General features: G+C 35.3%; 1 protein-coding gene across 2 annotated transcripts in view; it reads right to left on the reverse strand.

The window, feature by feature from the left end:
* The window catches only part of PRR16 (proline rich 16), a 171,069-nt gene that overhangs the window by 27,954 nt on the left and 115,501 nt on the right, over positions 1–27,614 (reverse strand). Inside the window, exon 1 of one of the 2 annotated variants that reach the window (XM_032627987.1) lies at positions 24,308–24,371. The exons of the other annotated variant lie outside the window; for it this stretch is intronic. Coding sequence (XP_032483878.1) covers positions 24,308–24,319 — 12 coding nt within the window. The 5' untranslated portion in view covers positions 24,320–24,371. Of the gene's footprint in view, positions 1–24,307; positions 24,372–27,614 lie in introns of those variants that run through there. 2 annotated transcript variants of the gene reach the window in all.

Consider the following 27,614-nt stretch of genomic DNA (forward strand, 5'->3'; position numbering starts at 1 on the left):
CTGTTGTTAACTAAAGCTCATATTTACTGAAATTTCCTCAGTCTTTCCCTAATGTCCTTTTTCTGTTCCAGGGTCCCATCTAAGACATCACATCACATACAGTCATGAGGTCTCTTTAGGCTTTCTTGGTTGTTACAGTTACTCAGACTTTTCTTGTTTTTCATGACTTTGACAGTTTTAAGGATTATTGGCCAAGTATTTCATGGAATGTTACTCAATTGGGATTTATCTGGTGTTTTTCTCATGGTTAGACTGAGGAAATGTGTTTTCGTAAAGACTGCAGAGGTAAAGTGCCACTGTCATCACATCATATAGAGGGTATTTACTATCAATATGACATCACTGTTGATGTTCATCTGAATCACTTGGCTTCAGATGGTGTTTGTCAGGTTTCCCCACTGTAAAGTTACTCTTTTTTTTCTCCCTTTTCATATTACAGAGAAAGTAATATATACAAGAAAATAACAAGCTTACATAACTCCAAAGCAGAGCATCTTAACTGCTGTACTACATAGAAACCTACATGACAAGGACATTTACCACAGATCCAATGTATGATATCTACGTAGAGTATAAGTCCAGAAAACGCAGATACCATTGTAAATGTGTTTTTCTCACAGAATCATCTAAATTGATTGTCAAAATAGTTAATTAACTTGATCTTTAGATCAGTGTGCATCTATAGAAATAGTCTTAGACTGCATTTACACAAAGCCAAGTGAAAGAACTAGAAAGTAGTCACATAATTCATATAAAAGTCATCTGAAGATCTGGGTTAGTCAAATTTTGGATGATTTTTAAAATTTTTTTATTCTTTTTGCATGTGTAGACCTAGTTACAGAGTTTCTAAACAAAATTTTCAAAAATACATACCATATACTATTAAGAGTTGATATTACAAACACAGAAGAATGCTGAGGGAATTTATTCATAGAAGATTATAATAGATTACATTATTTAATGTATTAAGGAATACCTTATTGAGGACATAATTAACAAATAAGTTGTTGCTATCATTTTATCTCATAAGAAGACAAAATTTATAAGTCCAGTGGGACATATGCCTGAAGAATACGCAGTGTTAACTCTTTCTCTAGTTTAATGCGTAAAATATTCTATTATCCTAACAACCCAGAAAACAACATACTATATTTTCTATATATTATACTGTAAATTATATAATATACCCTCAAGCCTTAAATGGCATTCGGTAATTTAAATTATTTTCCAAATGGCCAGTGGCTGAAGGTACATCTTTTCCTTTTATGTTTAAACCCAGTTTTCATGCTCTTTTTTGAACTGAAGTAAAAGTAAGACACTGGATAACTCATATCTCCTGTACACCCAGTAGTAACAGAAATGGCAGTGATCTTCAAAAAAGATTCTGCTGCCTTCATCCATCCCTGTGGCAAAACGACTCTTGATCTTCATGCTAGCTTTGAATTATGTGGGCTGCCCTGACTGTCATACACCATAAATCTGAATGATCAATCTAAATCAGCAAGCAATACATTGAAACCTTCCTAGAAAAACTTATGCCATTAAAGTTCAATCACCTTAAAACTGATATTCATACTGAACTTCAAAAGAATAGGAGAAAACTATACTGAGGTAGAGCTAAAATGTTCCCAAGTTTATTTTCTACATGACTTAAATTAGATCTTCTCCTAATCCAGGGGTGTGCTGGAGCCAGTTCATACGGGTTTGCAAGAACCATTTGTTAATTTTTTTGGAATTTGTGAGCCTATTGTTAAACACAGACATTATTAAAAATTAAATTATGTAAAATTACAATTAATCATATTAAAAACAAAGGTAATAAATATTCAAAACTCTTCAATCCTAACTGGACTATTATATATATCCTCGAGGTCATTTATATCTATTGTGTGGGGTAGAAATTCTACATATGGTGTGCTACTATGCATCTCTTCCCAATTCCACATTCAGTGACATCAGGTTAGTAGTTTGAAATAAGTCATATAAGTCATGGTGGGAACATTTACACCAAGAAAATAAGAAAAGAAGCAAATGTTACAAACCAGGGTTTTTCGCCTCCCCATCTCAAGAGAACTAGTGGTTCAACATTTATCAGCGCGTCATCAACCAAGCCCATATTTAACCCTCCCCCTTGCTGACTCGATCTGCACCCACCTCTTCAAATTTCTTAGTGTTGGTTCTCTTTAGAGATATTTGTTTTGGGTAAACTTTCAGCTTTGCACTTCACACTGATTCATTTAAAAATAATAGATATTTTTATTCTTTTGAGAGAGAAGTAGAAAAGCAATGCCATTCCAAAAAATCATTTCTCAGGGAGAGAGTGTCTATGTGATTTTAACAAATTGTTAATGTAAAGAAAGGTAGGAGAGCTTACTGATGGTAGACAGATATGTTTAATCCATTTTACTACCTACTACACTGGTAGCATTTTTAATCTAAGGCTTGAATCCTTGTTTACTAAACAAAACAAAACAAAACAAAAAATGTGGCGATACCCTATGTTATAGAGTTTTTGTGATAACTGCTGTGAGATAATAAACATGAAGTTACCACAGATGCTCAGTAAATATCACTTATTTTTTTATAGTGCACACCTAGGTTTGGCAACGTATCACCATTGTGAAAATAGAAGCTATGGTTCAAAAATATCTAATGAGTGCAATGTAGATTAACTTGTTCTAAATTCTGCTTGCATATTTATACTGAATATGTATATATATATATATATATATATATGTATACATATATACATTTAGCAGTGTTCCTAAAAACTTCTCATATTTTTCTTCATTATCCAATTTCAGTAAATTGCTAACCCATTCCTCTCCTAAGTGCTATATCTAATAGTGTAATGAGACCTCTCAGTTCTACCTCTGTAATGTGACTAAATATGCATTTATTGCTCTTTCATTTCTCTGGTAGTACCTAAGTCAGGATCTCAATACTTCTCCTCTACAAACAAACAAAATTATGTAACCTGGTAATTTCCTCATAGTACCCGTATATACCAGTTGTTTGTAAAGTACTTTAGGAAATGATATTAAGATGAAGCATGACACTCAGATACTTTTACAAAGGCCTGCAACATCTTCTAGGCTGTAAAGAATTAAAAAGAATTATAAGTTTTTAAAGAGAGTTCAGAAGTCAGCCAAAAGCAATTACAGATTATACAGTTATCTATGGATAACTCTTTTAGAGACTTGAATTATTAAAGAAATAACCTGAAGGGTGACATTACAATGGATGTCAATAAGTTAAGGCCTAGTAGTCAAAGGAATCAGTCAAATGCAGTCTATCAAGCCACACACCAAAAAGAAATGAGCTTACATTTTGGTAAGTGATTAATTATACCAAAGTGTAATTATACACAGAAAAATTTCCTGGCAGAGGCTGATATTTATTACGCAAATATAAAGTGACCCTGTTTATGAATTTTTTTAAAAATCTCTTTGAAAACTAAGTAGATTTTCATATATCTGGAATCTTTTAACTGTCATCTACTTGAAGATTGGAAGACATCACAAAGCTCTTTTGCATCCTACAAATATACGATTGATGCCATGACACGTATGGGACAGCAGTTGAATACCTAGGGGCAAGACTTGTCCATGTAGTCAATATTTCCTTCTTAAAACTTCTCATCCTATGCTTTTTCTGTCAGGGCCTTATTCTAATTCTTTCCTTAATCTTAACTTCATTTTGAGGTTCATACAAAAGTTTCAGGCAGTTGTCTGAGCTTTCTTGACTTATTTGCTAATGATGTCTCTTTTACCTGGATCGTCCCCCTCTTGCAAGCTAAAAACTCTACAAATTCTCTGAGGCTATGCATTCATTCCTCGATTCGTTTAGCAAAGAGACACGCACTGATGCATAAGATGGCCATTTTTCCTATCCTTATGAAGTTCCAGTATGGAGGTAACAAAATAAAATTTTAAAATAATTTAAAAATAAATGGCTGCAATTGTGAGAGGTGCCAAGACGGAAAAGTTAGAGGTAATAGTTTCTAAAAATCTATAAACAACATGACTGAAACTTTTTTGGCTCTTTATCCCTCGCAACCACAAAGATATCGTGGTCATTTTTTCCTCCTGTCTCTAAATCCCACATTGTTCTTTTATTTCAATAATATTTTAATAATCGTTCTATATTTATCACACTGTGGTCTGTATTACACTTACTTGCAATCTGAACTTATCCTCCTCTTTGGGGGATTGTGAGCAACTCCTGAAACACCTATTCCTCTCAAATAATCAGTCTAAATCAATCATGGTCCCCACAGTGGACAATAAGACATAAAAGAGGAGACTGCTGGGCTGATTCCAGGAACAAATCTCCTCTGTCTTAAGAAAGATAACCGCAAGATTACATGGTATGTTTTTTCTTCTTCTGGTCATTGATATTCAAGATGCAATGCCTGGAAGTACTGCAGATAATTAGTCATCAGAGTGAGCATGATACCAAAACCAAGGATGACACAATGGCGCAATAAAGGAAGCTTGCCTCTTGATGATATCATTGGGCTGCTGAATGAACCAATCCTGGGGGTACCCACAGGCATACCTATCCCAGAACCTGTTATTAAGTGACTTTCAAATTCCCCTTTCTGTTTAAGCCAGTAATTTGCAGCAAATAGTGGTATATTACATTACTAGACTGTAAACATGCTGAGGATGGAGACTATGTCTTTTTCATCTCCATTATTTCTAGTATCTGGTGTGACTTTTGCTCATAATAGCTGGTCAAAAATAGTACCTGGGAAAATTAAAGTTGGATTTCAACTAAAATATTTTTCATTTATAGTGTCTCATTTCTGTGTGTTTGTGTATGTGTATGTCCAGGTTGTTAAGCACTACACAGTACGAGCTTTAAAGTGTCAGCTCAATTAGAATGTGTTTCCTATGATGCTATAACACACGGGTTGAACACTTATGATGCTATAAAAAGGAGAAAGAGAAAAAGTACTCAAGTTTGTTCATCTTTCCTTCACTAAATAAAGGATTCGTGTCTTGTCTCCATAACAGGCCATAAACACAGCCAGGTTATCTGCAATTTTTAAAGAAAATAGGAAAGGTCTAAGTGTTAAGAGAAGTTGAAAATATTGAACACTCTCCAGAGATGACAAGACATACAAATGTTGGTAAGGCACCTTAGTAAGAAGACAGTCATGGGGATACATATTTGATTTTAGTCAACATCTGGCTTTAGATGAATAGGTTGTTGAGATGAATATTTTTACGATAAATGAAAGTCAGGGAAAAAGGCTTTCTATCAAAGGTCTCGTTTCAAGTAATTTAAATTACCATAAGGTTTATAAACTCAAAGTATAAACCAATAGACGTACACAAACCAGTAACATTATTTTACTATATGAAATATCCTCAACGGCAACGTTCTATCTGAGAAATAGATAGGCATCATCCATTACTCAAAAAAAGGAACAGGAATGACTTTTCAAATGGCAGGTCAAATGAAGAATATGACTATGCATCATAAATAATGAGGTAGGTCTGGTCCTCGGCTCAAAAGTTTATGAAATATTTGACCGAAGTGACAACATTAAATGAAAATATAAATGTGATTCAGTTTTTCTGTTGACTCAGGTGTAAATGCAACAGCTGGCTGTCAGATATTCTGGAAAGCCCTGCTTGCACTCCCTGGGCATGTTAATCTGCACTATCTATCTGCCTTATACATCTTTAACTCCCATCAGGCTCTTTTATTAAGAGCATGAACAAAATTAAACATCATTTGTTATAATATCAGCATTTGACATTTCCCAAGCTTCTTTTTCTTAGAATATTTGAACATTGCCTTTTGCCTCTTTTCCACAGCAGCCCTGCTAAAAAAATCAGAGCTCTTCAAAGGACCGATATTCCATACATTGGAGTCAAATAAAAATAATAGCCAGAATTTATTAAATGTTTCCCCTGCGCCCAGAATTAAGCCAAGCACTTTATATACATTATCTCAATGAATATTTATTATGAGACAGTTATTTATCAGCCCTATTCCCCAAAAGTAGAAATTGGACATTAGAGAAGTTAATAGTTAACACACACAGATAGTAAGAGAATGTACAGGTCTGGAACCCAGGTATCTGAGTTCTACAGCCTCAGCTAAGATGCTTTAACTCCAAAGCCATCCCCACCCCCTACTTCATCCAGATTTACTGAAGCCTTACCTGGAAAAGAGATCATCTGCTGAGATTACATTGAAGGCTCATTGGTCGATGTTATACTTTGGGGACATATTCTGTAATATTCATCAGGTTCTTAGTATAGATATTTAAAATACAGTTTAATAATTTTAAGGTAAAAAAATAACAACGAAGTCACTACCAGTATACTTTACAATTACCTAAAGCTTTGTAATACTTTGACCAAAACAAAAGAGTGAGTGAATCTCTCTCTTTTTTTTTTTTTTTTCCAACCATTATTCCATTTTCCAGCATTACTAAGTCTAAACAGTTACCTGAACGTAACTTGAACATAACACAATCAGAGGTGGTGGTTTTGACTATCCATGCTCACAGTACAACCACGTAGGGAAGAGAAAGTTTAAATGGGCTGGAGACTGGACAGGCTCTTTTCAAATGCCTTAAACTTACAGGTAATAAACTAAAGAAGCCGAAGGAGAAAGTTTCACATCCAATATATGTCAATTTAAGGTTTATTTCTTGTTTTGTTTTCTTACCTAAATGTCTCTCCTTGCTTTCAATCATTTTCCTATCAACAAACTTACATTTGAATTCTTATTCTATTTTAAAAATGAAGGAACATATCACTATATCAAATATTTAACATTATATTTCTCCTTGAAATTAATTTAACTCTAATTATAATAATTCAAAAAATAAGTTATTTGTTCATTCAGGTTTCAAATATTTATTATTGATCCACTATAGGCCACTATAGTCTTATGCTAGGTACTGAAAAATCAACCTCAAGTATCTTAGAGAAACAGATGTGAAGACAAAAGTCACAAAGTGGTATGCTATAGAGGTGAAGGTAAAATGCAGTGGGAACGTATATATAGCAAAGGAAACTTTTAGTGTGTCTAGAGGTGAGAGGTGGGAGAATGACAAGGCACAGGTGATGCTCACTGAGCATCAGATGATGAGTACTCAGTTGCTTGGAGTTCTTGTCAGAAGGTCACATTCTGGACAGATGGACCAGTGCTCAAAGTGAGAGGCATGACAGAACTCAGCATATCTGTGAAGTAGCAACAGTTCAATGTGGTTGCAGCAGGACGTGTGACGATGCAGACTGCAGGAAATGAGCTTAGACAGTTGGATAATTAAGGGTTTATGGATAACCCAAGGGAGCTTATAATTTTTTCAATACTCAATGGTTTTCAAGCTGCACTCTGTTCTGCACTGGAGATACACTGCGGTACCTTATGTCACCCAGCGACGCATGAAGGAAAGAACCTCTCTGTGGGCACTACTCTTACGTTCCCATCCCATACGTTGAACCTCACATCTAATCAACTGTAGGTAATTGAGATTACACAAAATATCATTTGAAAGTGCCCATTAAAATCAGGTATGAAAGTCACTGTTATGGGAACTAGGCAGCTGTTGAGGAATTTTTAACAGGGAAATGACAGGCTCAGATTTGCAGGTGAAAAGATCAAGAGGACCAGTTGGTGGCTGACAAGACTAAGACTGATAAGTGCAGGTGCTGTCCCAAGTGTCCAGGTGAGAAATGGCGACAGCCTGAAGGAACAAAAGAACAAAGGAAGGGATAAATAGTAGAGAAGCTTGGGAGGTAGCACAGACAAGACTTGCTGAACTATGAGATATGGAGGGTGAGGAGGAAAAGGAAAGTTGGGGAAGGCACCAGCATTTCTGTCTGGGAAAGTGGGTAGACAATAGGAGGCTTACCTAAGAGGGAAGGATTGAGGTGGCCAGGGGCAGGAAGCGTGGAGAACCATATGGACTCAGTATTTCACATCCTGGCTTTGAGGCTCTGGGCACAACCCTATAAATATGATCAACATGCAAAAGGATGTCATCCCTGAGGTCAGGACTGAAAACTACCCTGTAGGTTCACGTTAATGCTCTCCTCAGTTCCGTGATGGAGAGTGAAGCTGCATATGGATGATCTGTCCCTGGCATGTTTTCCAGAGAGAACAGTGACACCTTCTTATACTTGCTGTTTTCATCTGAAGGGAAGAAAGTCAACTAAAACAGAAGTAAGCTTAAAGTGTTCCTACATGGCCAGAGGCAGATGGAAGGATGTTGTTTTCCACTCTAGAGGCATGCATAGTGTTCGCACACAGAAACACTGTATGAGGGGCGTTCCTCACATCATGTAGGACGGCGTGACGACACTGTGACAATGCCACCTGGAAGTGGGGTGCTCCTCTTCCAACCAGAGAAAAGCTGGAGAACTTAAAGGAGAAGAAAAAACATTTCCTTCCCTTTCCCATACGGTTTTTAAGAGCTACATAGTACTTACATATTTCTGTTGCTGCTTATCTAACTGCATTATAGTTATTCGTTCTGTTTGCCTCAGCCATTCATCTGTTAGCTCCACCAGACCAGGCACTGTAACGTTTTAATGGTTGAGTCTCTGGCCATTACACACTACCTGGCACACAGTTCTGAATAAACATTTTCTGAATGAATGAATTTAGGTTTTTTTTTTGCACACAGAGAAGACAGGTCATATTCTGCTCAGCCTCAGCATAATTTTAAACCAGAGGAAAGTTTTGCTTTAGCTACTCGCTCTCACTGACTGTCTTTGTTTGCTTGTTTGTTACTACCACCTTGCTCCCTTCCTACCTCCACCCCTACTCTATTCCTCCGGTTGCCAAGGCATTGGCCTTACAATGGCCTCTTTTTTAAAATTTTAGGCAATGGCTATTTCTCTTACTTGTTGCCTCTAGGCTCTGCAGGAAGTCAGCCAAATCACTGAGAGCCAATTCATAGACAGCCAATTCCCAGAACAGCAAAGTGAAAAGTGCTTATCTAGTAAGCTCGCTCCACCTAAAGGATTAAAGCCTAGCAGTGGTTTTACTGGTGAAAGATTCAGGCAGAGGAGCAGAGGAGATGAGTCGTGTTTTGTTCTCTTTTGTCTTGTTTGCTTTTTTTGAGATTAGTGAGGTCATTTGACAATACCCATTGTCTACTTTTTAATAAGGATGAGAGTTGGCCAAAAGTTATCGTGTGAAGAAAACAGCAGGACAATTCATGTTCTACCTTTGGCCTCACATAGCACTCCATTCATAGGCACATGCTGTCATTCTAGATGTAAATCCTGTTCTCTATCCACATATAAATGATTAGTGCATAAATAAAATTCAATCTTTCCTAAGGTCATACTGCCTTCATAACTGCTACTGCACTGATGGTGAATTACAAAGTCACTACACAGTCCTTAGAAGGACTACCTTCAGGAAACCTTTATGTGTGCCTGTCTCATGTTTTTCTTTCCATATGGAATCAGATACATTAATGTCATCAATGTAAACATCCTTGGAGTATTTACGGGTCACAGGTTTAATTCAGTCACTGATTTAAAATGATAATGAGAATATTTTAAGGTAAGAAATGCTACCATCATTTCGGGGCTTTGGATTTTGAGCATATGAAAGCATTTCTATATAATTTTTCACTCATCTTAGTCTAGTCAGTTAACCTATGGAAGAAAATAGAATATTATATACATTGATACGCTATAATAGGAAGCAAAATGTTCTTCCTATTCATTAGAAGTTTATTTCCATTTTTATAATCTTCTTAATATAAAACTGATTATAATTAAGCTTTGTTTCTTTCCTAACAATGTTATGATTGAAACAAAGTACTATAACTATAGTAACCAAAAAATTTAAGTAATATTAAAATAATAAAAATAAATTAATTGAATCCAAAATCAATTAAATATCTTACATTGGTTAATAGGTAATCATTACGTATAAAATGGCTAAGCCCCAAAAAATAAGTTACTTACTCATGGTAAATGTCATTTGTTTGCTTGTTCTGAGTTAGTGGAAAGCACAAATGCTGAATTAACTCACTAGATACCGAAGTTTGAAATGAAATCTGTTATTTTCCAATAATAACAAAGTAAGAGGTATAATGATTTCAGAACTCCTTGAATTTAACTGCATTAGTAAGATCTTGGCTTCAATGCTATGAAACACATGCCTCAGCTCCTCTGAAATAACATCTTTCATTAGGATTGAAGCATTTGCCACTGATCAAATAGTCCATTATATGGGGGTCTTTATTATACACTGAAAAGCAAGAGAGTTAGCCCCATTTCTTCCTAATCAGATAGAGAGATAGAAAGATAGACAGATAGAGGTAGAGATATTTCTAAGGTAACTATTACACCATAGGCTCTGTATATTTTGGGGTTTATGTGTTGGGATGTGTGTATTAGAATGTGTGTGTCTGTTGGTGTGTGTGTATACTAGGTTGCACGTGTGTGTGTGTGTGTGTGTGTGTGTGTATGGGAAGCAAGAGACAGTTCAGTGTAGTAGTTCACAGCTAGATTGTGGAGTCAGACTGCAGATGACCTGGTTGCTAATCCCAGCTTCACTACCTCCTAGGTACATAACTTTGAGAAGGAGCTTAACCTCTCAGCAAGCCTTGCCTCTAAATGCGATTTTAAGAGAAGTTCATGGACTTGTTAGAATTAAACGAGTAAATAAATGGCAAGTCTTGGAACAGTGCCTGGTTCACAGTGTTATTACTTATTGATTACCATTATTGAAATTCTTCTAACCTCTATGTGTCATGAATTTTCCTAAAAAATATTGGGTCAAATACATTGTTTAGACAGCTTTTGCATACACATATGTTTGAAAATATCACATCGCTAATAACTTCATGAATGACTTTGGTAAAATAACCTGTCTATGATGTCATTCCTATATTTTAAAAAGGGTTACTGTGATGCCTGCCAACATTGGAGGAGGAGTTCAAGAAGAAGTAATGAATCAGGCTAAAGTTTCTAACAAAGAGGATGACATAATATTGATGACAAAGAGGATGACATATTATGGAATCTCAGGTTTGTTTTTGTTTTTTTGCCTTTATGTGTTACTTTACATGCATTTCAAAGCAAACCAACAACAAAACTGCTAAATCAGGGTTCCTTTTGAGAGAGATCTTTTTAAAAAGTGTGTGGGAGAGTTGAAAGCAGTAAAAAATATAGGATGACATAGAGACAGAGGAAATAGATTCATCTAATAAGAAAAAAAAAGCCATACTCAAATGGTAAATTACTTTCCTTTCAATCTATTTCTTTTCATGCTCTGTAGAAAAGTAGTATTCCAGACTTCTATTATGTATGTACATATAAAATTAAGGCTCTTAAATTTGCCCCAGAATCATCCATTTTAAAATATCAGCTCTTATTTCACTATGGTGATATATAAAGATGAGATTGTGTCTATTTGGAGTCCAGTAAATTCCCTCTGAAAGTTTATATTTTAAATAAATCTTCATCATCCCTTATTCTATTATCATTTGCTCCTTTATGATGAGTCAAGTCCCAACATTAAAAAGCTGTTTATTTGTGGGTGAACACTTAACATTACTGAAAACATAGTTAAACAACTGAGGGATATGGGAGACTTCTCTTTCTCACAATATACCAGACTAGATGGATTAGAAAACCTGAAACTTCTCATGTGGTACGTATATATAATGGAATATTACTCAGCCATAAAAAGGAACAAAATTGGGTCATTTGCAGAGACATGGATGGACCTAGAGACTGTCATACAGAGTGAAGTAAGTCAGAAAAACAAAAACAAATATCATATATTAATGCATGCATGTGGAATCTAGAAAAATGGTACAGATGAACCAGTTTGCAAGGCAGAAATAGAGACACAGATGTAGAGAACAAACATATGGACACCAAGAGGGGAAGGTGGGGGGGCGGCGGGGGTGGTGGTGGGATGAATTGGGAGATTGGGATTGACATGTATACACTAATATGTATAAAATGGATGACTAATAAGGACCTGCTGTATAAAAAAATTAAATTAAATTAAAAAAAAAAAAAGAAAACCTGAAACTTCTCTAAAATGCGTATTTAGACTTGCTCAAAAATGAAAGGAACCAACCAGGTGCCAGAAACAGAAATGTAAGCCAATGAGCTGGTACAGAAACAAACCTTGTGCAAGGTAACTGTCTGCATAACCAAGGGGTTTGGGGCTTGGCACTCTCATGGACCACAGATAATGGGGTAGCAACACCTGCATCAAAGCAGGATGCTAGAAGAGCTGTATCTCTGTGAAGGGGCAAGCAAGAAAAAACAAACATACCTACTGAAACTAGAAGACAAGGACATTTTTCCAAACCACTGGTGAAGGGAAACAAAGTGGTTTTCTTTGACAACTTTTTAAAAAACTTTACCTGGGTTTGGGATTCAAATTTATAGAATCTACACAAAATGACCGTCCCAATCCAGGGAATTATAAATGCCTATCTAGCAGTGAGCTAGTCATAGCACAGAAGCATCTGGAAAAAATAAAGGTCAGAAGATCTTAGGAGATTTTAAAGATTTAGATGACCTTATGATCAAATATGACAAAATATGTAAGGAAACAAACCACTGTAACTGAGTGTTACACAGAGAACAGACAGCAGGATTAGAAACCCAAGCACTTAATATAATAACAAAAGATAAACTGTGAAATAAGCACGTCTAAAGTGACTAAAAGCATAAAAAATAAACATAGAATAAGATACTGTATATAAATGCAAATAAGTTTATAAGCAAATTAAACAGTTAATGAGGAAAACCAGAGAAAATACATGAGAAAATAAAACAGAGAAATGTAAAGATTGTTAAAATATTAAAATGTTAAGAGATGTAGATGACAGAATAAGAAGGAACATTTAATAAAAGTTCTGAGACAGAGAGGGAGGGAGGGGAGACAGGAAGAATGAAAATAAGGAAAATGAGAATAAGTTAGTATTTAAAGAAAGAATGGCTGAGAATTTTCCAGAATTGACAAAAAACATGAATCCTCTGATAGAAGGGGAAAATGAGATGTGAGTGTGATTTGAAAATAAAATGCAAATCTGTGGTCATCATAATGAAATGGCCAGTGACCAAAGAACATAGAAGATCTTGAAAGCAAACAGAGAGAATAAATAGATTAACTGCTAAAGAATCTAAGTTATGCTGACACCTGATTTCAGACTTTTCAAATGCAACAGTAGAAACAAGAAGATAATGGATTAATGTTATTAAAAGACTGAGTGGAAATAACTATTTTCCTAGAATCCTATGCCCAGTAAATGATCTAACATGAAGGAAAAAACAAATATTTTTCAAAATGAAAATAATCAGCGTCTTCTACTAGTTGTTCTTAACTAAAGAACTAAAAGACAAGTTTTAGGACTATGGAAACTGACCCAGAAAGGATTGAGAAGAAATGGTAAGCAAAGATATTGGGAAGCATCAGAAAATCTAAGTAAGCATTGCAAGTATAACAGAATAGCTATACTAATGACCTCTTTAGGGCATATAAACCAAGATGAATGTAAAATATTGAACAATAGAGTAGTGAGCAGAATTAAAACATTCTAAGACCCTTTTGTTGGTCAAGAATGTTGTAGAAACACTTCTAGGTATGTTAAATTTGCATTTTAGAAATGCGTACTTGCAGAAATCAAGCATGCATGTTAAAAAGTAAATGCAGTCTCTAAAGAGCAAGAAAAGTAGTGTGCATTTCAAACAAGTTGAGAGAATTCAACAATGAAAATCAGACATTCCTTTAAGATGCTTACTGTTGGTTGGAAAGACACAGATACCATTTCACACAAGAAAGGATAAAAATCTGTTTTATTCTAGAGAAAAACAATCTCTTTTGCCTATATTTTAAGTCCTTTCCCCTTTACAGCCTTAGGCGGGTAAAGAGTTCCAATAAACTTACATGTTTCCTAGACTTTAAAAGGCATAAGTGCTGGGCTTTGCCAAAAACACATAACAGAAACAGAATCCATTATTCAACGTATGTGCAGAGAGTTTTAACAAGTGTCTGCAAACTTGCCAATACATGTGCTTTACATTAAGTCCACCACACTCAGTCACACTTATATCTAAAAAACAACCATCGTAAAAGCAAAATAAAGGTAACCAGAGAAATGTTTACATGGTTCCCATGCATAGTGTTTTCTGAAAAAGATACCCATCTTTGTTCCCTTGGTGTCAGCACATCAGTTTCTGAAGGCGAAAAAACATGAAGTGAAAACAGGAGGACTGCAAACAAAAAGCAAATCATCCAGGCTTGATGTTCAGCCTTCCAGGGAACAATCCATCTTCATGTGTAAGGGACATAAATACACAAGAAGATAACAGAACAACTGAAGAAATGATTATAAGTCACATTGCTGTTAAAAGAGGACATATACCCAGCAGAATCCGGACAACAGAAAGGTGATATAATTAAGAAATATAATTTTACTAAGAATAGATCAAGAGATATTGTTTCAAATAACAACAAAAACCACTAACAGTTTTTTTTTTTAATTTCTTTTTAGAGAGGGACTAATAAGGAAGAGAATAGATTTGTGAGCTTCTGACAAATCTGTGTTTAACAATAAGTTGTTGAGTCCATAAGAAATGGACTGAGATCTAAGGCTTTTAAGCAACAGGAAATGTGCCAGTCAGAATATTCCTGGGGAGGAATAACTTGGAGGTACATCAGAGCCCAATTCTACCTTTTGTAAAAGCAGCAGTGTGTCTCTCTTCTTTTGTTTCGATGTATGACAAGCCAGCACAATAGTTAAATAATCTTTAACACTTCCCTAATTTTTCCACAAAGCTTGAAGTCTGGGAATGGAAAATGATGCTCTCAGGAACACTTTTTAAATGGGTATTGTGATGGGTGATCATACTTTCTCCAACTGCTCATTATAAGATGCCTGATAATGCACACCAAAGACTATTATAATGTATTAGTTACAAGTCATATTTTAAATCTGTTATTACTTGCAGTCCCAACTTACTACATGATGTTAAGAGAATCTTACAACATGATAGTAATGAAACTGCTTAGGAACCCAGCTATGATATCTACTATGGATCTACAAAATTCATCAATCAACACTTATTAAATATCTATTGCAAACAAGGAGTGCAGAGTATTAGAATCACATAGGGATCACGTGCTCAGGAAAACTGAGTACTAGGCCCATATCAGACACATAAAAGTTACCTGACTTGGGCTTAATCCCTTTATGTCTCTGTTGCCTTATTTGCAAAATGGGGGAAATAATAAGTGAATGACTTGTATACCTCATAAAGTAGAAATAAGTAAAAATCTAAGGATAGAAAATAATGAAATTGGGCTGTTGACTATAAAGCTGTATATTAATTACCTGTCCAGGATGCAGGTAGTCAGTTTCCTCTACCTGTGCTGACATTCCTCTATACATGAATCTAATACCATGATGCAACTTGCATTTAAGCATTTTCATTTGAAGAGACAAGCTTTAAATGAAGTATAGAAACCTAATTTATTTCCAAAGTCAGACACTCGGTTTACTACATCAAAGGGAAATTATGTCTGTACAGAATTCTAAACACTTCCTATTTTATTGCCAATTTATTTTTATGCTAAAGGTAAAAAATGACTTTTTATCTTTCATTCATTAAATTATGGAGGGAGAGCAGATAAATGTAAAAATTACAATGGATTATAAACTTTTGAACTTGATTTTCAGTCTGCTTTGCCTTCATCACTAAACTACGGTCCAAGACACTAAATCCCTGGGCCATGATCCAGTTTGTCTCTTATTAACAGCTTTATTAAGGAATAATTTGCATAAGATAAAATTCACCCATTTAAGTGTAGAATTCTTCTTTTAGTAAATGATTTTTAGTAAATTTGCAGATATATACAATCATCGCCATAATCCAGCTTTAACATTTCCATCACCCCAAAAAGACCTCTCATGCTCCTTTGCAGTCAACCCCTATTATAACCTTTAGTCACAGGACCCCAACACCCTACTTTCCAGCTCTGTCAAGTTGCTTTTTCTTTTTTCAATTAATTTTTATTGGAGTATAGTTGATTTACAGTGTTGTGTTAGTTTGTCAATTTGCTTTTTATGTGTTAGTCAATTTGCTTTTTATGATAAATAAAATCATACACTATGTGGTCTTTTCTATCTGCTTTCTTTTATTTAGCATACTGTTTTTTGAGGTTCATGCTTGTTGTAGTATGTATCAGTAGTTGGTTACTTTTTATTGCTGAATAATATTCTATTACATGAATAGTTTATGTTTTATCTAATAATCGGTCGATGAACATTTGAATTGTTTCCAGTTTTTGGCTATTATGAGTAATGCTGCTGCGGACATCATAGTCTGGTTTCAGTATGTAGTGCTTACTCAGCCTTGGGGAAATTGGTACACAGATACACAAACCTTAAATTTAGACTTTCCAGGTGCTCCATTGTTCTCAAGTTTCCACATGAAGAGCGAACAGAATTGTAAAGTGTTTAAGAGCACAGATTCTGGAGTTCTGGAGTTGGGTTCCTTGGGTTTGCAAACCAATATGAAATTGTACATTCTAAGTAAGACAAGTCATTCACTAACTTCCTTGGTTTCCTTTAGTAACCATAGAATGGGGATAATGACAATGGCTCCTTTATAAGTTTAAAGTGAGGGTAAGATGATGCAAAACACACTTAGCAAAGTGCTTACTAGATGTTAACTATGCACCAAATCATCATTAAATAATTTTTAAGAGATTAGTAATGCTATTAAAATAAAATATTTAGAAGATTTCTGAAACTATTTTCCAACTAAGAGGTACAAGTCTTATTCTTGCTTAATATAGTTTAATTATCAAGCACAAACACCATGAGTTTTTATATGGAGGGGAGCAAAATACTTCTTTTTCTGTCTGGTCATTACCACATAGTCATTGACTGGGGAATAGTCTCTAATAACCTCTTGCTTCTAGATAGAGATCACTAGATTCAAAGTAGCAGAATTAGATTTTTACCATAGAAAAACCATTCTTCATACTATCACACCCTCTTGAATGTGACACATGATAGACACATGAGAAGAAAGGGATTAAAAAATAAATAGAAAAGCAATGAAATGGCTTCTATAGCTTAATTTAATTATTTAACAATATATAGTGCATATTATGGGCCAGGAAGTGTTCTGAATTATTTAAAAATAGTAATGAATTGAATCTTCATAACAACCCTATGAAATAATCTATTAATTATCCTCAATTTCAGTTGAGATAACAAGGTACAGAGAGGTTGAGTAATTCGACCAAGGTCACACAGCTAGAAAGTACAAAGCTGAGCTTCAAACCAGGCAACCTAGCTCCAGCGTTTAGTTCATGCCACTATGCTTTGTTACCTCTCTTAGTAGAAGACAGAACATCTGACTAAAGTGGACAGACTCCCAGAAAAGACAACTAGAAGCACAATCAGTTTTGTTCTGCACACAGACCCATTTCCTTTAATCATATTATTTGACTTACTTTAAGTCACAGGGAAATGCTTCTTTCAAAGATGTGTAAAACAAGGAAGGTATAAATTAAAACTCACTTTCGGTTTCATTTTAAACTCCCTTGCCCATTTTATGTAAATGTAAAATACTAAAAAGTCAAGCTTTTCAAGTTCATACATGAGGTTATTTAAATGCCTGAAAGGATCCCTAAGCTAACCATATACTCTGCAATCAATCACTCTATCTGTGAATTGATAGAGTAATAGGCTCTCTGTGGAAAACATTCTCAATTTTAAAAAAATCTTGTGTAATTTATATTGTTCTTGGAAGATCGTAGTCCATATCAATATTTTCAACTTTTTAATTATTCAAACATTAGGTACGTACTTGTAAAAGATAAAAGCTTCATATAAGTGAAATGCAGCTCTACATTAATATTTTAAAGGCTTTGAAAAGTTCTGATGTATATAAACCTGACTAAATTTGTTTAATGCAGCACTCAAACTATTAAAATAATGGAGTCTACTTTTCCCCTATATAACACCATTTAACCTATATTGGAAAATAGCACTAAAAAGTGCTCTAGACATCTAAGCCATCCATAACCTATTAATGTAATTATTTCTTATTCTTCTGATGAAACCTTATTCCAATACAGTCTTTGAGGTCTGAGTCATGAGAAAGATGACAATAATATATGACAGCATGAGTAAGTGTAAAGATGATAAAAAATAGAGTAACATTCATTAACATTATTACGGGCTTATCACACTGCAGACATTGTGTTCTACATGTTTCATCTCACCTAATGCTCAAAACAATTCCAAAAGGCAAGTATTTATTCATTAATTCTCATTTTACAAAAGAAGAACTTAGTAACATGCCAGAGCACACACTTATTAAGAGGTGAAGCTGGGCTTCAAATTCAGGCATTCCAAACTCAGAATTCATATTTCAACAATTATACTTAACTGCCTTTCACTGTGTCCCAGGCAATCATTTCACTTACACGTGTAGAATCCCTATTACTAGGAATAAACTAGGAAATAAACATTACATAAAACTACCAAGGAAAATCTAGGAAACAGCAGGTATGGTTTATTCATCACAATGTGTTTATGTTGACTCTTGATACTTTTGTTATTATAAAACTTTTACACATTTGTATGTCTCTTCTTCTCTTTAGTAAGGAGTCTGATGATTAGAACATTTTTCCTTCTTCCCTGTCCTAAAACAACTGCAGTGACAGCATATTTTCAAATACTGATATATTCTGTAAATAGTTGAAAATAATAAAATGTCTCTGCAGTCAGAGCTCTATTTTATCTTACCTTTCATTTTTCTTTGGAAGCATCATTTATACATTAATACTAATTCCAAGATACAAAATGTGTTGTGCTTGTGAGTGAACAGTATGTGTTTTTTGTTTGTTTGTTTGTTTTCTCCCTACTGCATACTTTTCAAAGTGCTAACATTAAGTTTCTATAAATCGAATTCTATTTTGACATATGGTCTTTTAAATGGCAAAAAGGAAATCATGAAAAAAGCACTAGATTTAAAGACTGCAAAAAGTTGCTAAAATATGGAATGCCAACTTCTAAGAAATGCACATTTTTCATGCTTTGTTCTCAGAAGACAGTATCAAAGTAGTGAGTAAGACATTTCTTCAGCTCATTGTAGCTTCTTTATTTCTTGGTAACCTCTTTAAAGCATCTGAGGATGTAAAAAGAAGAATGAATGGATCTGCAGAGAGAATTTTTTTTCTTTCACTACATATCAATACTTATTGTGCCATGACTTTTCTAGATGTTGAGGACCCAGTAATGAAAAGGGCAGATGAGGCCACTGCCCTTAAGGAAGTTACATTTGACAGGCAGGAACAGTCAACAAATAAGAAAGCACATACATAACGAGATATCACAGAGTGGTGACTACTGTGAAGAAAACTACAGACAGCACTATGAAAGACAGTGGTATGTCAGGAGGGTTAAGTGCATGAGAGGGATTTAGAGGCACACACAGGGACAGCCAGAGCCCAGGCTGGGTGGTCAGCAAAAGTACTTCTGAAAAAGGTAACACAGGAACTGACACTAAAAAGAAGAGAAAGAGCCAGCTATGTACATGCTAATTGCAAAGGCTCAGAAGAAGAAATGAGTTTGGGAAGCTCAAGGAGCCCAAAGAATAGCTTGCATGGGAGAGTGCCAGGCAGGGGCACTGGAGACCAGTAGGAGATGAGTTCTGGAGTTAGAAGAGATTACAGTGCATGGATCACAAGGTAAAGAGACTGAAGGAGCTCTAGTAGCAATGAGGAGCTGCTAAAGTTTTCCATGTGAGATGACACTGAACCTTTCACATTTCAAAAATCTGACTTTTGCTGCTCTGAGGAAAATGGATTATAGGAGGGCAAGGGAAGAAGCAGAATCTGGTTAGATATTTGTGTAAAGGCAGTCTAATTAACCTAAATATCCATCGATGGATGAATGGATAAACAAGATGTAGATATACACAATGGAATGTTACTCAGCCATACAAAAATAATAATACCATTTGCAGCAACATGGATAGACCTAGAGATTGTCATACTGAGTGAAGTTAAGTCAGACAAAGACAAATATCATATGATATCGCTTATATGTGGAATCTAAAAAACTGGTACAAATGAACTTATTTACAAAACAGAAATAGAATCACGGATGTAGAAAACAAATTTATGGTTACCAAGGGGGAGGGGAGGAGGGGTAAATTAGGAGATTGGGATTGATATATACACACTACTATATATAAAATAGATAACTAATAAGGACCTACAAGTGGGGAACTCTACTCAATACTCTGTAATGGCCTATATGGGAACAGAATCCAAAAAAAGAGCAGATATATGTATATGTATAAGTGATTCACTGCGCTGTACAGCAGAAACTAACACAACACTGTAAATCAACTCTACTCCAATAAAAATTAATTAAAAGAGTAAAAGATGAGGGTAGCTTAGATGGGCACAGTGGAGATGGTGAAAAGAAGGATTTAAAATGTATTTTGGAGGCATCTTTGACAAAACTTTCTGAAAGACTGGACGTGAGGGGTGAATGAAAGGGAGGAAACAAAAATGATGCCAAGAGTTTTGGTGCAGGCAACTGGTTAGATGATGGAGGAAGTTATGACATAGAAGAAACTAAACAAGAAATTTCTGGGTCTAAGTATTGATTCTTAAGTTTTGCTTTCGATATCTAAAATGGCAATTAAACATCCAATGAAGATGATGAGTGGGTTCAGGGAAAAGTTCAGAGCAGGAGATAAAAACTTGGGAGTCACTCACATATACTTGGTGTTTAAAGCTATGGGACTAGATGAAATCAGCATGAGAGTCGGTGGTGGGGAGGGAGAGGACAAGGAAGGGAGAGTGGGAGGGAGACAGAGAGAGAGAGCAAGTGAGCATGGGTGTATGCACAAGTACTCAGACTAAATATCTGGGCTACTTTTAGATGCTGAGGAAGCAAGAAGCATTCAGCAAAAAACACTAAGGAGAAGTAGTCAATGAGGTAGAGGGGAAATGTAAATTCACCTGTTGCATGAACAGAACCTTCACAGATAACATTCTAACAACCATAACCAAAAAGTGCTCTCTGGCAGTTTTCACCTACAGCACTGCTATTGTAGCAAGTTCGCTGACCTACATCATAGGACTACTTGTTTGCCGGTTAAAGTTGGATGTAAACAATACTTCCCTAGAATAATTTCCACAGTATTTTGATTTAACAACAAAATCAAGCAACCGCATCTCACAAGCACATTTCCCCCCAGGTTATCAATCACTGCACTTATCTGGGGGAGAACTGCAACAGAACCATGAACCTGACCTTCTTGTTTCACCATTGCGCCCGCTGGCCTTGCTGTCACTGTGCTCTGTAATTCTTCGCGGTTATCATATTCAAGGTCATTTTTGGGACAAATAAATTTAAGATAAATTTCATTCCGCGTTTTCTTCTGGATTTGCACAATCTTGCAAAAGTTCTCATAGGTATTTCTCCTATTCTTTTCATTTCACCAACTAAATCAGTAGACTTTGCCATGGCTTGCCAATTCACTGTTCATTCCTTCTACAGAAATTCCAATGACTATTAATACTTATTTCAGTTTTTCAGTCACATTAAGTTTAGATTCTTTCTACTGTCACTATTCATCCTTATTTCATAAACTCAATTCATTACTTTGTATGCTCTCTCTGATTTACCTCCAACTCACTTGTCTTATCTTGTTTATTTTTTTAACTTTTCTGCTACATTCTGAACATATCAAGGGCAGAACTGTGTCTTACTAATCTTCACATCTCTTATTTCTAGCATGGTGCCCAGTACAAAATGCATGAGCAATAAGTGCTGAATGAATGAATTAATTAAATAATCTACTAGATTGGTTCAAATTTTTCTTTTTTTAGTTTGACAAAAATGATAAAGATATAAAAAGACCGCTTTATTATATTTTAAATTAGACCCTTAGGAGAAATTTTCCTATTGCTGAGATTCACCGGTCCCCCAAATTTTCCTACCTCCTTTTTATTTGGATATGTAATTTTCATTAGTATGCTAACATAATAACAAGTTATTTTGAGTGACAACTGCTATTCAATTGACCTATGAGATATATATATATATATATTTAATTCTCAGGAACTACGAGTGTGGTTAAACTCAACAGCAACATTAAATGTTGGATTTTCTCTTTTGCTCAACGTAGCAAAAGTTCTTATATTTTAAAATCTGAAGCACCTACAATTATTATGGAAAGACACTGCAAATCTTATACTATTATTTTTACTAGTCAACTGTCAACTTTGTAATTACTTCAACAGTGAATTTACCATTTTTAATCAACTAAACTCTGCTGAAGAAATTAAATATTAGAACTGAATATTTTTTCTAGAAACATTATGAGCTTGAGAGGTTCTATCACAGTCTGACAAGTACACCAGAAGTATAAAGGCTGCAAATGCTTCACTGGAAAGAGAGAGATATTGTTTGGATGTAGGTAATTGAGATTTTATTTCAATGAAAAAATGCTGAGCCTACAGTGCTCTGTTTTTTCTGCAAAACTCATGTCAACAGAATACATGAAACTAAATCCTTAATTCTATGGTCCATTTAGTCAGCTGAAGGTCTTGGGTACTCAGATTAAATAAATGACTTGCAAAATATTAACGAGCAAATTAATATTAGAGATAGAATTTGAATTTGAGAAATCTTCATTTCTGGTCTTACATTATTTTCACCACATAATCTGATCTTAGATAAGTCATATAGCTAAATGGTGAATTCATATTACTTATAAAGAAGGAAAGGAAAGTGAAAAAGAAATTATTTCTCCATGGCTCAGGCCTATCAATATAGACATAGACAGATTTTTTTTAATCTCTTTATCCTGGTTTAGTCAACAACTTATCCCTACTTTCCTTTCAGTATATTTTTACATTTACATCATGCTCTATACTTTCTAATTTACTTACGTCTAAAGTAGAATTTGATTAAGAAGACAAGTGTAGCTTAATTCCAAATAATATTTCCTCTTATTTTCCAATTAGGGCATGTAAAGATAAAGACTTAATTCACAGCACAGCTCCTAACTGTTAAAAACAGTATGATTGCTACAATTCCACAAATGAAAATAGTTTACTAAGTACATTATTGAATTCACTGTACACTAATATAGCAAGTCTATTTAATAAGCTCTCAAGTACAAAATCAATACTACTCAGAGGAATTCACTTCAAATAGAGTATTCCCAAATGAATGAGAAAAGTATGTAACTGTTTAAAGAAAAACAGTGATTGTAAACATGTCAATATATCCCCAATATTTGACAGTGTCCAGATATCTTTTTATTTTTGGTTTTAGATAGAATAAATTCACTCTTCGAATTAAATAGCTGACTGATCACAGCATCTCTCAGACTTATCTAGATGTGGAAGAATTTAGTTTCATATTAACACAATTGATAGAGTCCTATATAGATAGAATCAATGAAATTAAATTATTGCTTCAGAAGCATCAGGGGGCTAATGAGCAATAAACCTATACTCTTTCATACATAGAAAAACACTGAGACCAATGAAACCTTTATTGGAAGCCTTTATGGTGGGAAAACAGACAACTGCAACAAAAGAATGCCTTGATTTTACATGTTTTTACTTTAGGAATACACATCTGTTAAAAGTAATGGTCCTTCTTATGGTCACATATGGTGTAGGCAAGACTACCCCTAAATTATGAATGAGTTTTATGTACCACAAATCAAATTTTCAGAAAAAAATGAGCATTAACTCAATATTTGATTCTTAATAATCATATCATTTATATAATTTTGTTGTTTTTTTAGTGGTGAAACATGACTTCCCTATAGTTAATAAATATAAATTATCAAAATGTCAACTAGTTTTGTTCATAGAAAACATGGATATTTTAACACAAACTCATTAATTCTGACACCTTGGAAGTTAAATTTTGCAATTTAAAAACACCATAAATGTTCCTTAGAATATTTTTAAAGCCTTACAAACAAAGAAAACATTGCTGAATTTCATGATATTATTATACGTATTTCCCTTTATGGAATTTAAACATACAACACAGACTGAAATATGACAATTTATCTGGTGATAACTAGTATTGATTGTTAATCATCTTATTTATGGTCATTATTTTAAAATTTTAATATTCAAAGAGATCTAATTATCAATTGTAACTTTTGTGTATATTCCAAATAACAAATTATATATAATGGACTTGCATGTGTCTTAGAAATGCAATTACGTGTTGTCTAAATTCCTGTAAACATCATGTCAAAGTAGAGCTGACCTTCTCGGGCATTTCCTGGTGTCCTGTTGTCACTGTCTGCCTGCAGCACTGTTTCCCTGTTTCATCATGTGGGGAGGTGGGAGTAGGTTATGGAGCTTCTGTTAAAAAAATTAGAGAACTTTTAAAAATAGTATATTTACTTTAGACTTTCTAAAACACACTGAACTGAACAGGTGCAGGATATGATGAAGAGGGGGGTGGGGCATTAGTCAGTATGAAGGAATAGGCTGTACTGATGGAGATGGACACATGAATGGAAGAGAGGAGCAGTTAACATGTAAAGCATGTATATGGAGGAAATGCATGTGAAGGACTACATAATGTGAATGAAAACATAAGAATTGCAGGATAGATAAGTCAATCAATCAAGTCTTCAAGAACTGTCCCTGAGCATCTATTCTTCCTGAGTACAGAATACTAGAGCAAGTCAGTGGGAACTTTCCTGAGATTAACACGTATTCATTAATAAATACTGCTTTAGTATTGCTGCCCAGTGTATCATTAACATAGACAAATAAGGACCACCTCTGGAACAGTAATCAGGAAGAGAAGGGGCAGTCAACCATGTCACAAAAACTAATACAAATACCCCCCAGTAGTGTGGTGGTATACAGTAGCCTCTGGAAATGAGAGAGCTATCCTCAAATATGTGAAGGGATGCCTTGTCTCAGGAAACATAGGCTTGTTGTATGAGGTGTCAGTGGGCTGAACCAACCTCAGAGAAACTACAGTAGGTAATGGGAACGAAAGACTACACTAAATCTGAGTCACAGAGTTGGTTTCAGCAGAGGCAAAGTGATCTCTTGGCAGTGACAGTCAGGACTCTAAGTAGAGAACAGTGAGTACAGAGCCCCGGGCCTGTGACGTCTAAGTACTGAGCCCATGTCCATGAGAGTCACACTCAGTCTCCAAGTGTGCAGTCCCTCATTCCTGCCTTAAGCCTTTGGTAATATGTTCCCCAAACACTGCAGTTGCTGTACTTGAGACATATTTAAACTAGGCATAATTAAAAGGACAGGAGTTTCAGTCATTCAGTTTGCACAATCATTCACTCATTCTCTCACTACTTATAGAGCCCTATGCTTGGTCAGTACTAGGAATGCTGAGATGAAGGCACACATTTCTCAGCTTCCTCCTGCTTCCTGTGCTACTACTGATTTATTTCATCAGTAAGAACCTTGATAATGTAGTAGAGAAAAAGCAAAATTATACATATGAATAAGCTCAAGGCATTTAACATCATCATTCATCCATTCATAATGAATGCCAATTTATGAAATACTCACTGAGCACCAATTAGATGCCAGGAGTACTTCTAGTTGCTGGGGGAAAAAAAAACACCCAGGGGCTTCCCTGGTGGCGCAGTGGTTGGGAGTCCGCCTGCCAATGCAGGGGACGCGGGTTCGTGCCCCGGTCCGGGAGGATCCCACATGCCGCGGAGCGGCTGGGCCCGTGAGCCATGGCCGCTGGGCCTGCGTGTCTGGAGCCTGTGCTCCGCGACGGGAGAGGCCGCAACAGTGAGAGGCCCGCGTACAGTGAGAGGCCCACGTACCGCAAAAAAAAAAAAAAAAAAACACCCAGAATCCCTACCCACATTTTTATTACATACACACGGATTATAGGAAACATTTTGGTTAATAATGAATTATAAAGTTTGGAAGCAAAACACTAATTTAAAAAACCTAATGAATAGTATTCTGCAAGCACTTTTTGTTACTTAATATTGAAAAATTTTACAGTTCAAACATTTAACAAAGTTAACAGTCAAAAATAAGGAGAACAATCAAATGTTCCAACCACATTTCACGTTAAATCTACATGAATACTCCTAATGATGTTGTCAAGAATCAGATTCATAAAGTTATAATGCTGCAGAGGAAAAGCAAAGAAGTGATAAAAATTAGCCTCTCTATATTAACACTTCTGATGGAAATTATGAATCTCTGTTCTGACCTCCTCGTCCCGAAATATTTACCCCAAAGAAACACTAAAAAAAAAGAGCCTTAAGGACCTACAGAAAGGAATAGAGATTTTTCCGTTAAACACTACTGTTTCATTCTTCACACCAGGACACTGGAGAATGGTGGTAGAAGTATGGTGGTCCCAGGCAAGGTACTTAACTCTCCTACTTTCTCTTTTTTCTCATCCCTGAAAGGGAGGTTAAAAAAAGTACAGTTGATCCTGGAACAACTGGGAGGTTCGGGGCATCCATCCCCTTGTAGTCAGAAATTCATATAACCTTACAGTCTTCACTCTGCTCAGTTCTGAATCTGTGGATTCAACCAACCACAGATGATGTAGTACCGTAGTACATTTTTATTGAAAAAAAATCTGTATATAAGTGGATCCACACAGTTCAAACCCATGTTGTTCATGGACCAACTTGATTCATAGGGTCAATGTGAAAATTAAATGAGCTAACACCTGAAAAGGATTTAAGACTTTTTAAAGCACATAATAAGTATTTGCTATCATTTCCATTATTAAATTGGAAAAGCATTGCAGCAACAATGCATGTCAAAATCTTTTTTGATAGAAGTTCTCAGAACACTTTGAATGAAGAAAAAAACGGGGTAAAAATGAACTTATTTACAAAACAGAAGTAGAGTAACGGATGTTGAAAACAAACTTATGGTCACCAGGGGATAAGGGGAGGGAGGGATAAACTGGTAGATTGGGATTGACATATACACACTACTATATATAAAATAGATAACTACTAAAAACCTGCTGTATAGCACAGGGAACTCTACTCAATACTCTATAGTGGCCTATATGGGAAAAGAATCTAAAAATAGAGTGGATATATGTATACGTATAATTGATTCACTTTGCTGTATACCTGAAACTAATACATCATTGCAAATCAACTTTACCCCAATACAAATTTAAAAAAAAAAGAAGAATTCTGAACCAAGCACCTAAGCTTTGTCATTAATCTGCGTCAAATATTCTCCAAGCAATACAGCAGCAGACCAAGCTGCAATAGTTGGTGCCCATATGCTCTTCCTCACAGCGAAGTACAAGTGCCAAATTCTAAGTGTGCTGCCAGAATTCCTCAGCTTCATAACTGCTACCACTTTTTCCATTTTTCCATTTTGACAGTATAGATTCTGTTTTGCTGTTTGGCAGAGACTGTCTGGCTTTGCACCCTGGAAAAATCTATTACCAAACCATTCCAGCCATAACTTGTGGCCTTATTCATCAACAAAACTCTTCTGCCAAATACAAACTGAACAAGCCCTTCCTTCATTCCCCTCATGTATTTCAGACACAGTCTCAGACTAGGCTAAGAGCAAAATGGAAA

This window comes from Phocoena sinus, chromosome 3, assembly GCF_008692025.1.
Source record: "Phocoena sinus isolate mPhoSin1 chromosome 3, mPhoSin1.pri, whole genome shotgun sequence".
NCBI lineage: Eukaryota > Metazoa > Chordata > Mammalia > Artiodactyla > Phocoenidae > Phocoena > Phocoena sinus.